This window comes from Vulpes vulpes, chromosome X (assembly GCF_048418805.1).
Source record: "Vulpes vulpes isolate BD-2025 chromosome X, VulVul3, whole genome shotgun sequence".
Taxonomy (NCBI): domain Eukaryota; kingdom Metazoa; phylum Chordata; class Mammalia; order Carnivora; family Canidae; genus Vulpes; species Vulpes vulpes.
The window spans coordinates 56,424,798-56,441,688 of NC_132796.1; the positions used below are offsets into that span (position 1 = coordinate 56,424,798).

The 16,891-nt window shown below is 35.5% G+C and overlaps 1 protein-coding gene across 4 annotated transcripts in view; it reads right to left on the reverse strand.

Moving 5' to 3' along the window:
- The window catches only part of ATRX (ATRX chromatin remodeler), a 321,152-nt gene that overhangs the window by 118,983 nt on the left and 185,278 nt on the right, over positions 1–16,891 (reverse strand). For all 4 annotated transcript variants that reach the window (XM_025985028.2, XM_025985027.2, XM_025985025.2 and 1 more), the window contains 2 exons: positions 4,339–4,485; positions 4,002–4,179 (listed from right to left, as the gene is read on the reverse strand). In XM_025985028.2, the coding sequence (XP_025840813.1) occupies positions 4,002–4,179; positions 4,339–4,485 (325 nt within the window). The remainder of the gene's footprint in view (positions 1–4,001; positions 4,180–4,338; positions 4,486–16,891) is intronic.

The window sequence follows — 16,891 nt, forward strand, 5'->3', positions numbered from 1 at the left end:
CTCAAAAATTAAGCCTGACTGAAAGTTAGTTCAATAAACCATGGAAATTTGTCATGATTTTACATAATTACATAGGTATATTTTATTGTTTAAATTAAACAGTACCTTGAATTAACATTGTGTGTGTGTTTAAAGGATTGAAGTACTGGTAACATGCCACAATACAAATAAAGCTTGAAAGCCTTATGCTAAGTAAAAAAGTCAGATATTGTATGATTTCACTTTTACAAAATGTCTGGAAATATTTTTACGAGATGTCCAGAAAAGGCAAGTCCACTGAGACAAAAAGTACATTGGTAGTTTCCGGAGGACAGGGCATTTGGAAGTAACTGCTAATGGATACTGAATTTCTCTTTGAAGTGATGAAAAATGCTGTTCAAGAAAAGAGTTGTTCTTGAAAATGAGTTCAAGAAAATAGTTGTGATAGTTATATAACATTGTGAATATACTAAATGTCATTGAATTGCAAAATTTAAAATGGTTAAATGGATTTTATGTTATGTGTGTTTTTACTGCAATAAACTCTAGTCATTAAATTAAAATGTGGGATAATGTAGATTAATACTCAAGCTACCATGATGAATAAATGCTTAGCATGGCTTAAAGTAATGGTGCTATGAATTTAACAAAAGAGGCAAGTATAGTAATGAGGTTATCAACAGATTATTCATTTGTCAAAACCCAATAAAGTCTACATTACAAAGAATAAACTTTAATGTATACAAATAAGAAAACAAAGGAACTGATCTAAGTGACTTAGAAAATATTTTAACCATAAATTATAAATCTATAGACAAAAACAATCACATAAACACTGTACTATAGTTGGTAAACTTGCTTTTCATAGAGGTATAAGTTAACAATTCTGAAATTACTTTACATGTATAATGACTCTGAACAAATAAATAAATGGATGGCAGATAGCTGGAGCCAGGATTCTCATAGTTGAAAAGGTAAGTAACAGATTAACAGAGATGAAAATGAACACTGTGATAATGGATTGGAGTCAAAGACACCATTATGAAATCAAGTTTATCTCTATACACACACACACACACACACACACACACACACACACACAAAGGGATAGATTTGTGTATAGATGTAGATTTGTACACATACCACCTAGTTCTGTCTGCTGAGAGAACCTAGAAGCAATGATACTCCAGTAGCAAGAAACACCCCCAAACACTCAGATCTTGGTTTGTAAATACCATTTTTCAATAAAAGGAACCATGGCACATTACTGAAATGGTGAATTCTGGAGCAGGGGACAGAGATAATACAACATAAGCCTGGAGTACCTTAAAGTACCAGAAAATAATGAAGGACTTAAAACAACAACAAGTATGAAGTATCAAAAGAATACAGGAACCAATTTACAAACCTCAAAGAGCTCCTAAATGGCCAATTTGGAACATTTTGAACAACAAAATAACAAGGCATTAGTTTATAATCTTAACATATAAACTAATAATATCTGATTAGTTTATGCTGATACACATCAATAACTTATTATATAACTAAGTAGGAAAGGAAAAATCTTTCTTACAGAAAACTCCAAATTTTATGTACAAATAATGCTCACTAAGGGAGACAGAGCTTAATTCCTGCCTTCTCCCACCCTGGGTAATAGACTTAGTGACTGACTTCCAAAGAACAGAGTAGAGACAAGTGAAAATAGTAGAGCCAGTAATGTCATGTAGATCTAATGTACCCTTGATATGATGTGATGAGAAAGGTATTTCACCTCTGGTAAATTTTTTCAAAAACCTATAACCCCAGAGTCTAATTATAAGGAAAACAACACACACTAGGGTGAACTTTCTAAAGGACTGAGAAGATAATGAAAACTAAAGACTGAAAAGTTGTCATAGACTAAACAAGACTGTTGAAACACGACAATTAAATGCATTGTGGTATACCCTAGATCAGATCCTGAAACAGAATGTGGACATAAAAAATGGTGAAATTCAAATATAGTTTGGAGTTTAGTTAACATATGCCACCAATGTATCAATTTCTTAGTTTCGGCAAATCTACCATGGCAATGTAACAGGTAAACAGTGTGGAATCTGGGTGCATGGAATATGGGAGCATTTTTACTATCATTTCAAATTTTCTATAAAAAATTATTCCAAAGTAAAGTATTTTTAAGATGTCACTAACTAATTTACATGGAAATAACAAGTCTTATTCATGTCACAAGATTTAAGGTCTTAAAAATTTACTTCCTCATAAACAAATCACAATGTTAAGCATCTTAAACTGTTGCTTTAACTACTCCAAAGCAATTTCTTAAAAATCTGTTGCAATATTCACTAGCTTAAAGTTCTCTGATGATAAAATAACCAAGGAACTTTCAGACAAATACTTTAATCACGGAGAAAAGATAAACTTACTGAGACTTAGATTTACAATGGCAATGTTACTTTGGTACATGTTAATTACATCATTATCTTAAAAAAGAGGCAAAACAGTATAAATATTCAGTTATAAGATGAATAAAGTCTGAGAATCTAATTTATAAGGTGGTAAGTATAGCTGATAACACAGTACTGTGTAATTAAAATTTGCTAGAAGAGCAAAACTTAAATGCTCTCATCAAAAAAAAATGGGAGGAGACAATATGTGAGGTCATGGATGTTACTCAAAGGGGTGAATCCTTCTGTTAGACTGGAAGCCAGGCCTAAACAACAAGAGAATGGACCTTAGATGTCCTGATGGAGAACCCTAACCACAGACCACCCAGGGACTACCTCATTCCACCTATCTAGTAGTTAGTATGTGTGGTTACAACATCCCAAAAGAGGAAGAGTTAAGTTGGTTGTGCTTATTGCACTGTGCAGAAAGCAGCCACTTACCGTTATTTGACCTATGTCTCTAGAATAGAAATAATGTTGTGGTTTTCTACCCCATTAAGGCATTTCAAATACATCTTGGGAAAAGACATGGATAACTAGCTAATTATTATATAATCCAGGTCTGTCACTCAAATGTTATGATCCCAGAACCCAACCCCCCAAAATTGATATAAGCCCATACCCAGGAGTTTCTGGGCTTCTGTCTCTCTTGAGTGGCCCACCTCTCCCTGGAGTACTTTAATAAAACTGCTTTTCTTTCATTTTGCTCTCCTGTAATTAAGGTAAGCAGTGAAAGTAACTGAGACTTCTTTCCTTTTCTATCTAACTCTCAGTAACACTTCCAAAATGTATTGCCCATATCAAAATCATCACACTGCACAGTTATAGTATCTTACACCTTTGTTCATTATACCTGAATAAACCTGAAAATAAAGAAAATTTAATTAAAAAAAGAGGCAAACTGATGGCTTCTAAAGAATATTGTTATTTTGACAGTGAAAATCAGACTTTAACACATATCTAAAGCCTCAATAAATGTTTCATAAAATACTTAAATGATAAAGTTTAAATAAAAAGAAAAAAGATACAAATAATTTAAAATTAGTTTTGCAAATAATACAACTTGCTGAAGTGCCAAGTAAAAATTAAATATTTGGATCCTGCATCATGAGGATTACTGTCATAAGGATAGACAGTATTACAAATATCAACCTTCTATAGTAATGATGCTTTAAAACAAAGGGAAAAACCATGCAGCAATTCTAATTACATAAACTTGGCAAAGAAACTTGATTGTTTTAAGAGTAGGAGAGATGTCTTGTTTCCATCTAAAATTCAGACAATTGGAAGAAACTGCAATTGTGACTTAGGCACCTAATACATTTTGTGTTGTTCAAGAACTCCCCTAAAAACCTCAAATACTTCCAGACTCAGCAACTGAATTCTGAAAAACTGGCAACTCCTAGGCTCATTAAGAGAGCTTTTACCATAATAAAATTATAGAAGAAACAGAAAGAAGGAAAAAACCAGGACAAATGAAACAAAAACCAGACACTTAGTATGTTGCTTGTTAAACAGAACATCAGCATATTTTTTATTCAACTTGCTAATTTATCTCAGTGTCTGTTAATATATTACCTGGATCAACCAAAGCTTTGTTAAAGATTTCCTTAAGTTTCCTACTCTTCACATTCCTTCCTTGAGCAAGGTTTCTGTACATCTCATAGCCTATGATCATAACACCACCATCTTCTTGCCACCTCTGCAGCATGTAGCTTCTCTCCTGAGGACGTTTCACAGTTGCTAATTCAGAGACCTTTTGTGGGAAAATAAAGATTTTTAAAGGTAACTATTAGGAATGTAGGAATACTGCACATTACCATGGAAATATGCATAACTGGTAATTAATCTTTTTGTTTACTGTATGAATTTCATGCAGTTATTTTAATAAAAGAAAATATTTAAAATATAATACCTCAAGCTTCTCATCATCTTTTAATCCTTCCTGCCACTTCTCAAATTCATTCATCCAATTCAAAGCAGTATTAAGAGGACAAACCACTAAAGCTGTGCTGAAATCCAATTTGTCACACAAAAGAACTGTATGAAGAAAACTTACCACCTACAAGAAAACAAATTAAGTTACCATCTTCAACTAAAATATCTCCAGAAAAGTTAAAATAAAACAATCTTACAATTTACTAGTTTTGTTTTCTTTTACCTTCAAACAATAAAGCAACCAACCAAAGGTCACAAGTTCCTAACCAGGCAAAGTATGAGGAAAGAAATATAATATATAAAAAGATGGAGTATGATTACATGATGTATAAGGTTCTTCCAACTCCAAAGCTCCATGATCCTATGATCAATAATAATAATGAAATAAAAAAATAACCATACCAAAACTTCAACTAAGTCCTGGGTCTGCACAATGCCTCTTCCCACAAACTTTCAGAAACTGCTATTGGCCATTTAGAAGAGAATGGTGTCATACAGTATTTTTCCATTTTAAAGTATGCTGAATTGATAACTCAGGAAGATGGAGGTAAAGTACGAGGACCCTAGGCTCACTCCATCCCACAAATACAGTAAAATAACTATAAAATCAATATAAATACCCCAGAAATTGACCTCAAGACTGGCAGAACAAACTCCACAACTAAAGGTAGAGAAGAGGCCACATCAAAGAAGGTAGAAAGTATGGAGATGTGGTCTGGGACAGAAATGGATCATAGCCACCAGGGTGAGGAGGAAAGATGTGGTCGTGGAGAAGGAGAGACAGATTACCACACAGGGGAGGATACAGGGAAAATGAATCCCCAAAGCAACTGGCTTAGAAAGTGAGGGGGCCAAATTTGGTGAGTTTGTGCAAACAGTGGGGTCTGACATCAGAGGGCATGGCTGGGATATAGCCTAGAGGACACTGTGCTGCTCTTGGAAAGAAGACAAGCAGAGCATGGACATACAAATGAAACAGTGAAAATAGCAAAATGAAGAGTGCCTGAGGCACACAGAGGGGCGGATATTCACTCATCTCAGACCACATCCCAGGGAAACAGCATTCACTAAGAGACCCCTCCAGGAATGAAGAAACTGGTCAATATCATTTCCCCATCTCCTCCTTCAGCATAAGCACAAAGCCACCTGTGGGAAGTGGAAGAGCATCAACACTCATTAACTTGGTTAGACTAAGCCTTAACTGCCAGCATTCCAGCAGAAGCATTCCTGAGGGTTATGGTTCCCTTAGTCCCAGGACAGAAAGCCCTCTACCCCAGAAGGCCCACTCAAATCCCTGCTCACACCATGTCTCCCCAATGGGTTTTCAGGATCTCAGTTCAGTAGCAGTTGCAACACTTTTCATTTCACAAGCAGACCTGAGCACATCTACTTAAAATATACCACATTCGGGTGAGGAACCAAAAAATGCCAACAACAGGCAAAGAGAACTTTTGCAGAAAGCTGCTGTAAGGGATAAAGTGGCCAGGACAAAACAACAAGGTACACACAGCAAACACTGTAGACACTCCCACAAGCATCAGACCCTAGGAAACAGGGGACACTATATGACACAGTACTACAAGACCTTTACTTCGTAAGGCCCATTACCCTAAAGAACAGGAAACAGAGCTCAAATTTCCAACACAAAGAAACACACATCAAGACATAAACAAAATGAGAAGACAGAGAAATCTATCCAAATAAAAGAACACATCAAGGCCATGGCCACAGATCTAAGTGAAATAGATATAACTAATATGCTTGATATATAATTTAAGGGAATAATCATAAGGATACCCACTGGACATGTGAAAAGAGAGGAATACAAGAGTGAGATCCTTAACAGAGAGATAATAACATATCAGAGATAAAAAGCCCAATAAACAAAATGATGGGCTCCCTGGTGGATCAGTCAGTCAAATGTATCTGCCCTGGGCTCAGGTCATGATCCCAGGGACCTGGGGTTAAGCCTTGTTTTGGGCTGCCTGCTCAGTAGGGGGTGGGGCCTTCTTCTCCTCTCCCTTTATCCTCCCCTCAAGTATAAGTAAAATCTTTTTTTTTTTTTTTACAAAAAAGGGCTCAATAAACAAAATGAAAAAGAAGTTAGATGAAATGAAAAGCAGGCTAGAAGAAGCACAGAAACAAATTAATGACCCAGATGACAGAGTAATGGAAAGTAATCAAGCTAAACTAAAGAGAGAAAAAATAATATGCAAAACAAGAAAAGACTTATGGAATTGAGTGACTCCATCAAACATAATAATGTGAGATGCCTGGATGGCTCATCGGTCGAGTGTCTACCTTTGGCTCAGGGTGTGATCCCAAAGTCCCAGGATAGAGTCCCACATTGGGCTTCCTGCAAGGAGCCTGCTTCTCCCTCTATATCTCTGCCTCTCTCTTTGTGTCTCTCATGAATAAATAAATAAATAAAATCTTTAAAAACAAAACAAAACAAAAAACACAATAATGTTTCTCTTATAGGACTACCAAAGGAAGATGAGAGAGAAAAGAAGACAAAAAATTTGAAAAAATAATAGCTGAAAACTTTCCTAATTTGGGGAAGGAAGCAGATATCCAGATCCAGGAAGCACAGAGAACTCCCAATAAAATCAAGAGAAACAGACACACACACCAAGACATCCTCTAATTAAACTGGCAAAATATAGCGAAAAAATTTTTTAAAGAAGCAAGATAAAAGAAGTAACATACAAGAGAAAACCCATAAGGCACCAGCAGCTTTTAAAGCAGAAACTTTGCAGGCAAAAAAAAAGTGGCACCATATATTCACAGTGCTGAATGGGAAAAATCTGTGTCCAAGAATACTCTATCCGAAAGATTATCATTCAAAACAGAAGGTAAAATAAAGAGATCCCCTTACAAAGAAAAACTAAAGAAGTAAGAGATATTAAAGGGAACTCTTTCAGTTGAAAGGAGAGACTAGAAGTAGCAGGATAAAGGAAGAAACAACAAAAGGATTAAAAATGAATATTTCTGTGAAAAATCAGTAAAGAAACAAATAAAAGGATGTAAAATATGATACCGAACACTGAAAACATGTGGAAGAAAGGAGTAAAGAATGGGTTCAAACTTAAACAAAAATCAACTTAATATGGACTGCTATATACAACTCTAATGGTAACCATATATCAAAAACCCATGAATAAACATGCAAAGAATGAAGAGAACTAAATTGAAATATATCACTAAAGAAAATCAGCAAAACATGAAAAAGACAAGAAAAGATCAAAGAAAATCTTCAGAAACAACACAAAATGAATAATAAAATGATAACTATCAGTAATTACTGTAAATGTAACTGGACTAAGTGCTCCAAAAAAGGACATAGGGTGACAGAATGGATAAAAAAAAAAGACCCATCCCTAAGCTACATAAAACAAACTCATCTGAGACCTAAACAAACCTAAAGATTAAAAATGAGAGGATAGAGAAATATCAACCACTCAAAAGGATGAACACAAAACAGCCAGAATAGCAAGACCTATATGAGACAAAATAGACTTTAAAACAAAGATGGAACAAGGGACAATGTAGGACAGTATATAATAAAAGGGAAATTTTAAAAAGCATCCAACAGGGGAGAAATCAATAACAAAAATAAAGGGACTCTTTGAAGATAATACAATAATACTGGGGATATTAACACCCAACCTACATCAATGGACAGATCATCTAAACAGAAAACCAACAAGCAACCATTCGCTTTGAATGACACATGGGAACTGATGGATTTAATAGATATATGCAAAACATTCCATCATAAAACAGAACACGCATTCTTTAAAGTGCACATGAAACGTTCTACAGAATATGAAATATTAGTCCACAAACAAGCCTCAACAAACTCAAGAAGACAGAAGTCACAGCATAAATCTTTTCTGACCAAAATGTTATTAAACTAAAAGTCAACCACAAGAAAAAAATTAGAAAATAACAAATACATGGAAATTACGTAACATGATACTAAACAATTAATGGATCAATTAGGAAATAGAAGAAATAAAAAACTACATGGAAACAAATGTAAATGAAACCACAATAATCAAAAATTTCTGGGGTAGAGCAAAAACAGTTCTAAACGGGAAGTTTATAGCAATACTACCTATCTTAAGCAAGAAAAATCTGAAATAAATAACCAATCTTTATGCCTAAAGAAGCTAGAAAAAGAACAAACAAAACCTAAAACCCGAAGGAAGAAGAGAATTAAGATTACAGTAGAACTAAATGATTCAGAAAGACAAAAAAAAAAAAAAAAAAAAAAAACAGAAAAGATCAACAAAACAAGGAGCAGATTCCTTGGGATAAAAGCCAATAAAACAGATAACCTCTACCTACACAGAGAAATAAAAAAAGAGAAAGTACTCAAGTAACTAAAATTACAAATGAGAGAGAAATAAGAACTGATGTTACAAAAATACAAATAATTATAATAGTATGAAAAACAATATACTAAAAAATGGACAAAATAGAAGAAATGGATAAATTTCCAGAAAAATATAAATTGACAAAACTGAAACAGGAAGAAATAGAAAATTTGATGAGAACCATAACCAGCAAAGAAATTGAATCAGTAAGTCAAAAAGCCATAAGAAACACAAGACCAGGAAAAGATGATTTTATAAGGTGAATTCTACCAAACATTTTAAAAAGAGTTGACATCTATTCTTCTTGAATATTCCAAAATACAAAAGAGGAATACAACGTCCAAATTCATTCTATGAGGCCAGCATTACTCTGATTCTGAAAACAAAGACATCACCAAAAAGGAAAACCACAGGCTAATATCCCTGGTAAACACTGATGTAAAAATGCTCAACAAAATACTAGTAAACCAAATCCAATAATGCAATTTCAAAAATCATACACCACGATCAAGTACAATTTATTCTTGGGCTGCAAGAGTCAGTCAATACTGGCAAATCGATCAATGTGATACATCACAATAAAAGAACAGATAAATACCATATAATCATTTCAATAGACGCAGAACAAGGATTTGACAAACTACAACATCAAGTCAGGATAAAAACCTTCAACAAAGTAGGTTCAGAGGAAGCCATAACTGAACATAAGACCATACATGGAAAACCCATAGCTTCCATCATCATCAATTGAGTAAAACTAAAAACATCTCCCATAACTTCAGGAACAAAACAAAGATGTCCATTCCCACAACTTTTATTCAACATAGTACTAAAAGCACTAGCCATAGGAATAAGACAACAAAAAAACAAAAGGTATTGATTGAAATCAGCAAACAAGAGGTAAAATTTATACTATCTGAGATGACATAATACTTTATAAAACTCAAAGACTCCACCGAAAAACTGCTATAACTGATAAACAAATTCAGGACAGTCACAGGACAAAATGATCAACAAGCAGAAATATGTTGCTTTTCTATACATCAATAATGAAGAGGCAGAAACAGAAATTGAGAAAACAATACCATTTAAATTTGCACCACAAATAGTAAGATACCTAGGAATAAACCTAACCAAAGAGGTGAAAGACCTGTACTCTGAAAAGTAAAAACACTGATAAAAGAAATCAAAGATGAAACAAAGAAATGGAAAGACATCCCATGTACATGGATTGGAAGAATATATACAACTAAAATGTCTGTATTACCCAAAGCAATCTACACATTTAATGCAATCCCTATCAAAATACCACCAGCATTTTTCACATAGCTAGAACAAACAATCCTAAAACCTGTATGGAACCACAAGGATCCTAAATAGCAAAAGCAATCGTGAAAATATAATGCAAAACATTAAAGAGCACCTGGGTGGCAAAGTCGGTTGAGTGTCTGACTCTTGGTTTCAGCTCAGGTCATGATCTCAAGGTCATGGAACTGAGCCCTATGACAGGCTCCACACTCAGCAGAGTTTGCTTCAAACTCTCTCTCCACTTGTCCCTCCCCCCCCCGCCCCCGCTTATGCATGCTATCATTCTTTCTAAAATAAATAAATAAACTTTTTTTAAAATAAAGAAAAATATTAACAATTCCAAACATCAAGGTATATTACAAACCTGTAGTAATCAAAATAGCAGGGTACTAGCACGAAAATACACACACAGATCAACAGAACAGAATAGAAAACCCAGAAATAAACCTGCAATTATATGGTCAATTAATCTCTGATAAATCAGGAAAGGATACTCAATGGGAAAATAACAGTCTCTTGAAGAAACAGTGTTGAGAATACTGGACAGTGACATGCAAAAGAATGAAACTGGGCCACATTCTTATACAACACAAAAAGATAAGTGCAAAATGAATGAAAGAAAAAAAAAGGATGAAAGACCCGAATGTGAGACTAAACACACAAAAATATTTGAAGAGAGCACAGGAAGTGCGTTCTCTGACATCAGCTATGGGAACATGTAAGATAGATGGCTCCTGAAGCAAAGGAAACAAAACAATTAACTACTGGACTTTATCAAAATAGAAAGCTTCCAAAAAGCAAAGAAATCAGTCAAACTAAAAGGTAACCTTCAGAATGGGAGAAGGTATTTGCAAATTACGTATCTGATAAAGGGTTAAGTATCCAAAATATAGAAAGAATATTTAAAACTCAATACCAGGGACACCTGGGTGGCTCAGGTCCTAATACAGGAGTCCTGGGTTTGAGTCCCACATCAGGCTCCCACAGGGAGCCTGCTTCTCCCTCTGCCTCTCCCTGTGCCTCTCAGGAATAAAAGAATAAAATATTATAAAATAAAATAAAACTCAACACCAAAAAAACCCCAAATACTCCAGTTTAAAAAATGTATGTAAGGCAGAAATAGAAATTTTTCCAAAGAAGATAAACAGCAAAGAAACACAGAAAAGAAGATCAACATCATTTGCTGTACAAAAGCTTCTTATCTTGATGAAGTCCCAATAGTTCATTTTTGCTTTTGTTCCTTTTGCCTTCATGGATGTATCTTGCAAGAAGTTACTGTGGCTGAGTTCAAAAAAGGGTGTTGCCTGTGTTCTCCTCTAGGATTTTGATGGAATCCTGTCTCACATTTAGATCTTTCATCCATTTTGAGTTTATCTTTGTGTATGGTGCAAGAGAGTGGTCTAGTTTCATTCTTCTGCACGTGGATGTCCAATTTTCCCAGCACCATTTATTGAAGAGACTGTATGTCTTCCACTGGATAGTCTTTCCTCCTTTATCGAATATTAGTTGACCATAAAGTTCAGGGTCCACTTCTGGGTTCTCTATTCTGTTCCATTGATCTATGTGTCTGTTTTCGTGCTAGCACCACACTGTCTTGATGACCACAGCTTTGTAATACAACCTGAAATCTGGCATTGTGATGCCCCCAGATATGGTTTTCTTTTTTAAAATTCCCCTGGCTGTTCGGGGTCTTTTCTGATTCCACACAAATCTTAAAATAATTTGTTCCAACTCTCTGAAGAAACTCCATGGTATTTTGATAGGGATTGCATTAAATGTGTAAATTGCCCTGGGTAACATTGACATTTTCACAATATTAATTCTGCCAATCCATGAGCCTGGAATATTTTTCCATCTCTTTGTGTCTTCCTCAATTTCTTTCAAGATAAGAAGCTTTTGCACAGCAAAGGATACAGTCAACAAAACTATAAGACAACCTACAGAATGGGAGAAGATGTTTGCAAATGACCTATCAGATAAAGGGCTAGTTTCCAAGATCTATAAAGAACTGATTAAACTCAACACCACAGAAACAAAGAATCCAATCATGAAATGGGCAAAAGACATGAACAGAAATCTCACAGAGGAAGACATAGACATAGCCAACATGCACATGAGAAAATGCTCTGCATCACTTGCCATCAGGGAAATACAAATCAAAACCACAATGAGATACCACCTCACACCAGTGAGAATGGGGATAATTAACAAGGCAGGAAACCACAAATGTTGGAGGATGCGGAGAAAAGGGAACCCTCTTACACTGTCGGTGGGAATGTGAACTGGTGCAGCCACTCTGGAAAACTGTGTGGAGGTTCCTCAAAGAGTTAAAAATAGGCCTGCCCTATGACCCAGCAATTGCACTGTTGGGGATTTACCCCAAAGATACAGATGCAATGAAACACCGGGACACCTGCACCCCGATGTGTATAGCAGCAATGTCCACAATAGCCAAACTGTGGAAGGAGCCTCGGTGTCCATCGAAAGATGAATGGATAAAGAAGATGTGGTTTAAGTATACAATGGAATATTACTCAGCCATTAGAAATGACAAATACCCACCATTTGCTTCGACGTGCATGGGACTGGAGGGTATTATGCTGAGTGAAGTAAGTCAATCAGAGAAGGACAAATATTATATGTTCTCATTCATTTGGGGAATATAAGGGAAGGGAGAAGAAATGTGTAGGAAATATCAGAAAGGGAGACAGAACATAAAGACTCCTAACTCTGGGAAACTGAGCTAGGGGTGGTGGAAGGGGAGGAGGGTGGTGGGTGGGGGTGAATGGGTGACGGGCACTGAGGGGGGCACTTGACGGGATGAACACTGGGTGTTATTCTGTATTTTGGTAAATTGAACACCAATAAAAAATAAATTTATTATAAAAAAAACTTTTTAAAATTTAAAAATAAATATTATTTCAAGCAAGAAAAAAAAAGATCAACATCAATCACCAACAAGGAAATGCAAGTCAAAACAACAATGACATATCACCTTACCCCTGTCAAAATGGCTAAAATCAAAAACACAAGTTAAATGAGTAATGGCTAGAATGTGGAAAAAAGGAACCCTCCTGCACTATGTGTGGGAAAACAAACTGGTACAGGCATAATGGAAAACAGAATGGAGATTCATGAAAAAATTAAAAATAGAACTACCCTATGATTCAACAATCACACTACAGGGTATTTACCCAAAAAACAGGAAAACACGAATTCAGAGGCATACATGTACCCCTATGTTTAAAAAAGCAGGATTTACAACACATATTATGGAAGCAGCCCTAGTGTCCACCCATAGATAAACGGATAAAGATGTGAGAGAGACACACATACACACACACAGGAATATTACTTAGCCATAAAAAAGAATGAAATCTTCCCATTTACTACAACATAGGAAAAGCTAGAGAACAAAATACTAACTGTATTAAGTCAGTCAGAGTAAGAAAAATACCACAGGATTTCACTCACATGTAGAATTTAAGAAACACGAAAATGAACACAAGGAAAAACAGAGAGACAAATCAAGAAACAAGTCCTTAATTTAAAGAACAAACTGATGGTTATGAGAGGGGAGGGTGGTAAGGGGGATGAATTAAATAGATGATGCAGATTAAGTACTGCACTTGTCATGATGAGTACCAGGTGATACATGGAATTACTGAATCACTAAAGTGGACATATGAAACTAATATAACACTGTACATAAACTAACTGGAATTAAAAACTTAAAAGCCAATTTGGGGGCGTTCAATACAACAAATCTATCAATGTGATATACCACATTAATAAAAGCACAGAAAAGAACCATATGATCCTCTCAATAGATGTAGTAAGAGCATGTGACAAATTACAGCATCCTGTCTTCATAAAAAACACTAAAAAATAGGAATAGAACAGAACCAACCTAAACATCATAAAGGCAATATATGAAAGACTGACAGGGCAGCCTGGGTGGCTCAGCAGTTTAGTACCGCCTTCAGCCCAGGGTGTGATCCTGGAGTCCCAGGATCGAGTCCCATGTCGGGCTCCCTGCATGGAGCCTGCTTCTCCCTCTGCCTGTGTCTGTGCCTCTCTCTCTCTCTCTCTCTCTCTCTCTCTCTGTCTCTCATGAATAAATAAATAAAATCTTTAAAAAAAAAAAAAAAGACTGACAGCTAATATCATTGACAATGGGGAAAAACTGAGTTTTCCTCTAACGTGAGGGACATAACAGGGATGTCCACTCTAATCACTACTGTTCAACCTAGTACCAGAAGTTCTAGCCTCAGCAATCAGACAACAAAAACAAGTAAAAGGCATCTAAATAGGCAAGGAAGTTTTCAAACTTTCAGTCTTCACACACAACATGTTACTTACTCTGTAGAAAACTGGAAAGACTCATCAAAAATTGATAGAGCTGATATATGAATTCAGCAAAGTCACAGGATATAAAATCAACTTAGAAAAATCAGCTGCATGTCTATACACGAATAATTAAGCAACAAAAAGAAATCAAGGAATCCTTCCTATTTACAGTAAGTGCACCAAAAAACATAAGATACCTAAGAATAGCCTAAAGAAAGAGTTTTGTAAATGATTTGTATTCTGAAAAATATGGAACACTTATGAAGGAAATTGAAGAGAAAGAAATGAAAAAACATTCCATTCTCAAGAATAGGAAGAACAGGGCAGCCCAGGTGGCTCAGCGGTTTAGCGCCACCTTCAGCCTAGGGTGTGATCCTGGAGACCTGGGATCAAGCCCCATGTCCGGCTCCCAGTATGGAGCCTGCTCCTCCCTCTGCCTGTGTCTCTGCCTCTCTCTTTCTCTGCCTCTCTTTCTCTCTCTCTCTCTCTCTCTCTCTCTCTCTCTCTGTGTCTCTCTCATGAATAAATAAATAAAAAATCTTAAATAAAAAAGGATAGGAAGAACAAGTATTGTTAAAATGTCTATACTACCAAAAGCAATCTACACATTTAAAGTAATCCCTATCAAAATACCACTAGCATTTTCATAGAGCTAGAACAATCCTGAAATGTATATGCAAACACAAAGACTCCAAATAACCAGAGCAATCTTGAAAAAAGAAAAACAAAGCTGGAGGCATCATGATTTCAAACTTCAAGCTATATTACAAAACTGTAATCATCCAGACAGCATGGTACTAGCACAAAAAAAAGGACAAAAAGATCAATGGAATAGAATCAAGAACCCAGAAATGGACCCACAATTATATGGTCAACTCATCTTTGACAAAGCAGGAAAGAATATCCAATGGAAAAAATACAGTCTCTTCAACAGATAGTGCCAGGAAAACTTTAAAACAACATGCAAAAGAATGACAATGGATCACTTTTTCTACTATACACAAAAATAAATTCCAGATGTATGAAAGACATAAATGTGAGGCAGGAAATCATCATAATCTTAGAGGAGAACACAAGCAGCAAACTCTTTGACCTTGGTCATGACAACTTCTTACTAGACACGTATACAGAGGTAAGAAAAAGCAAAGGAAAAATGAACTATTGTGACTTGAGATAAAAGGTTTCTGCATAAGCAAAGGAAACAATCAACAAAACTAAAAGGCAAATTATGGAATAGGAGAAGATACTTGCAAATGACATACTGGATAAAGGTCTAGCATCCATCATCTATAAAGAACTTATCAAAATGAATACACAAAAAATAAATAATCCAGGCAAGAAATGGGAGGAAGACATGAATAGAAATTTCTCCAAAGAAGACATACATATGGCTAACTAAAACATGAAAAAATGTTCATCACTCATCTTCAGGGAAATACAGATCAAAACCACAATGAGATACCACCTCTTACCAGTCAGAATGGCTAAAATTAACAATTTAGGAAACGAGATGTTGGCAAGGATGTGGACAAAGGGGAAGCTCTTAAATTTTTCCTGGGAATGTAGCTTCTGCAGCCACTGTGGAAAACAATACGGAGGTTCCTCAAAGAGTTAAAAATAGAACTACCCTATGATCCAGCAACTCTACTGTTACACAATGGATAACAAAACTACTGATTAGAAGGGGCAAATTAACCCCTATGTTTATAGCAGCACTATCAACAACAGCCAAATAATGGTAAAAGCCCAATGCCCACTAATTGATGAGTGGAATATTTAAATATGGTAAATATATACAGTGGAATATTACTCTGCCAACAAAAAGAATGAACTGTTTGCATGAGCAAGGACATGGATGGAACTAGAGTGTTTATGCTAAGTGAAATAAGTCAGTCAGAGAAAGGTAAATCTAAGTAATTTCACTCTTGAGTGGAATTTAAGAAACAAAATAGATGAACATAGGGGAAGGGAAAGAAAAAATAGGATTAAAAACTGAGAGGGAAGCAAACCGTAAAAGATTTAATTATAGATGGTAGTAGGATGGTGATGGGAGGTGGGGTGGAAGGATGGGCTAAATGGGTGATGGGCATTAAGGAGGGCACCTGTGATAAGCACTATGTGTTACATGTAAGTGATGAATCAATAAATTCTACTCTTGAAACCAATACTAAACTACATATTAAGAAGTTTGAATTTAAATAAAGTCTTGGAACAAAAAAAAATCTTAAAAGGCAAGAACAATGTTTAAAATGGTTAAAAAATAAAAAGTGTTCGACTTGAGGCAAGATGGAGGAAGAATAGAAGTCATTGTTTTATCTGGTCCCCTTAATTTAGCTAGCTCTCAAATCATCCGGAACACCTATGAATTCAATGTGTGATATAAGGAAAGAATGGTTGGAACTATACAAATGAAAAAGTGACCACTTTTTGTAAGGTAGGAGTGGAGATAAGAAAAATGGAGTGGATATATGAGAAGATAAACAGCAGGCA